At 56.6% G+C, this 2,141-nt stretch overlaps 2 protein-coding genes across 2 annotated transcripts in view; one reads left to right on the forward strand and one right to left on the reverse strand.

Moving 5' to 3' along the window:
• The window catches only part of NGA_0185220 (nli interacting factor family protein), a gene marked incomplete at both ends in the record, with an annotated part of 1,461 nt that extends 826 nt beyond the window's left edge, over positions 1 to 635 (reverse strand). The window contains one exon of the mRNA XM_005855447.1: positions 249 to 635. Within this exon, the coding sequence (XP_005855509.1) occupies positions 249 to 635 (387 nt within the window). The remainder of the gene's footprint in view (positions 1 to 248) is intronic.
• A 656-nt stretch (positions 636 to 1,291) lies between these two features.
• NGA_0184920 (uncharacterized protein) lies at positions 1,292 to 2,059 on the forward strand (the record flags this gene model as incomplete). The annotated part of the gene is made up of 2 exons (XM_005855446.1): positions 1,292 to 1,610; positions 1,853 to 2,059. Coding segments are annotated over exons 1-2 (507 nt in total), but the record flags the coding sequence as incomplete, so codon positions are not given.
• Between the last annotated feature and the right edge of the window lie 82 nt (positions 2,060 to 2,141).

Here is a 2,141-nt window from a genome sequence, read left to right on the forward strand (position 1 = left end):
GGGAGGGAGGGAGTGAAACGTCGGTGAAGGGAGAAGGCGGGGGTTAAAAAGTGGTTACTTCTGGAGGGAAGGAAGGGTTGTGGAGGTACCCATCGTTTCCGATATCTCCCCTAGAACCCAATACAAGCCGTCACAAACACAGAGAAAAAAAGGTACACCCAGTAAGACGACGAGCGAGAGAGAAAGACCCGGTATGCACCGGACGCACGGAATACGCAGGCCTTGATTCCCCCCCTCCAAAGGCTTACCAGCACCACCGTCAACTTCTCTCGCTTCCTGTAGACGGAGAATCTCCGTCCCTGCCCCTGCATCCACTTGACAGCTCCGTATCTGCTACCACACACAAGGGACCGTCCACCGTGTCGAGCTGTGCCCGTGCGCGAGGCCTCCAGGGCCGGCGGTCGTTTTCCTGTGCTGTTTACCAGGCTGCTACTTCCGGCCTTCACGGCCTTCGTCATGCCACCCACGTAGCCAAAGCTTTGAGCGTGGAACAAGCGACTCCACTTGCTGAAAATGACTCCGGACAGGTCGCGCGAGGCAACTGCCTTCCCAAGTGCTGCTCTTCTGGTGCTTGCCATCCCTTGCCCCGGCCGGCCCACCATGCCCACCGCACATAGGGCGAGACTTGAACGCATGACTGCGGCTGGCTACAGAAAAGGTAAAACCTTCCCTTGTGGTTGCCTGTAATGTCCAGTGTACGGTTGGGGAATATCATGGAACAGATCTGCGACAATCGCGTGCAGGAAACCCCCACAACCGGGAGGAGCAACTCGGAACGATGTATATCCAGTGGCAGCAAGGAAGCAAGAAATCGTCGGATTTTCCATGTGGTGCATTTATATAAGCTTTGAGCCATCGACCGGCGCAAAACGAGGACAGCGGTGATATGCCGCGACCAAAGGGCAACGTCTCTTGATCCAGGGCCACTCTAGGCCCGCGGGAGGGACTCGTCGGGGAATATTTTTGACGCTCGACGTCGACTTTGGGTACGGGAGGCAACAAAAAAAGCGACTAGCGGGCGGCGTTCGCGCCAAAACGGAGGGTACCCCGCCCTATGGCCACATCGAAGGGCGGGCAGTAACACCTTGGACCCCAAAATGTGAGTGCGCGTATGTATTTGTGTTTTAATTGCACGTTGCCTGCACGTCGTGGAGGTGTGTGTCCAAAATGCCTTTTAATCACCACGATAGAGATGCCCCCAAAACAAAGCAACGCATGCGTCATTCCTTCCTTTTTCTGCCTGCAGCTAGTATAGACGAATGTCAAATGACACAACTCGCCCACAATTCTTAAAACAGCTAGGGCAGGACATGGATAGAGCGTCCTTTGAAGGGAACGACAGGCAGGAGGGTGGAATATCTGGTATTGTGCGGCATCATGAAAAAGATCAAGGAGGGGCCGGTCGAAGCCCGGCTCGAGCCCCCGGCCCACGGCACCAGCACCCCCCTCCTCAAATACCAGAGGCGCACGCATCGCAACAAGAGCAGGAGAAAATTCCATTCCTATCGCCAGAAAGCGGGGACTGCGACTGTCAGGTGCAGGGCTCGGAGGCAGAAGAACGGGAGGAGGACCCTGGTGAGGAGGACGAAGGAGCTGCGGTTCGTATCACGGTGAGTGTGACACATGCCGATTCTTATAGAGGCGGGTAGTAAGTATTACGAGAGATTATCCGTGGGGAACAGGTGCCAAGAAAGATAAGCGTGTAACCTCAACATGGACGGGCCGTGCCTGATAGGCCCCTCCTTCCTTTCATCACCCTGCCGCACTCCTCCTCGTTTGTCGCTCCTGCCTTTTTGAAAACCATCGCTCCCTTACCTCCTTTGCCTTCCTCCCTGCACCCTCCACTCTGCAGGTCACCGCGGACAATGTGTCCTACTACCTTCCTCCCCGCTGCCCTTCCCTTTCCTCCTGCCTCCCTGCTTTCCTCCTCCCTCCCTCCCACCGGACCCGAAGGTCAGTGACCGGGAAGCGACAGCTCACGGGCAAGGCGCTGCTGCAGAACGTGACGTTCCAAGTCACTCCTGGGCGCCTTACCTACATCATGGGTCCGTCTGGGGCGGGTAAAAGCACTTTGTTGAACCTCCTGGCTCGTCGATTGAAGCGGGGGTCGATGGGGGGGGAGATCCGGTATAACGGTAAGG

The sequence above is a fragment of the Nannochloropsis gaditana genome (assembly GCF_000240725.1).
Source record: "Nannochloropsis gaditana CCMP526 unplaced genomic scaffold scaffold193, whole genome shotgun sequence".
Lineage (NCBI taxonomy): Eukaryota > Eustigmatophyceae > Eustigmatales > Monodopsidaceae > Microchloropsis > Microchloropsis gaditana.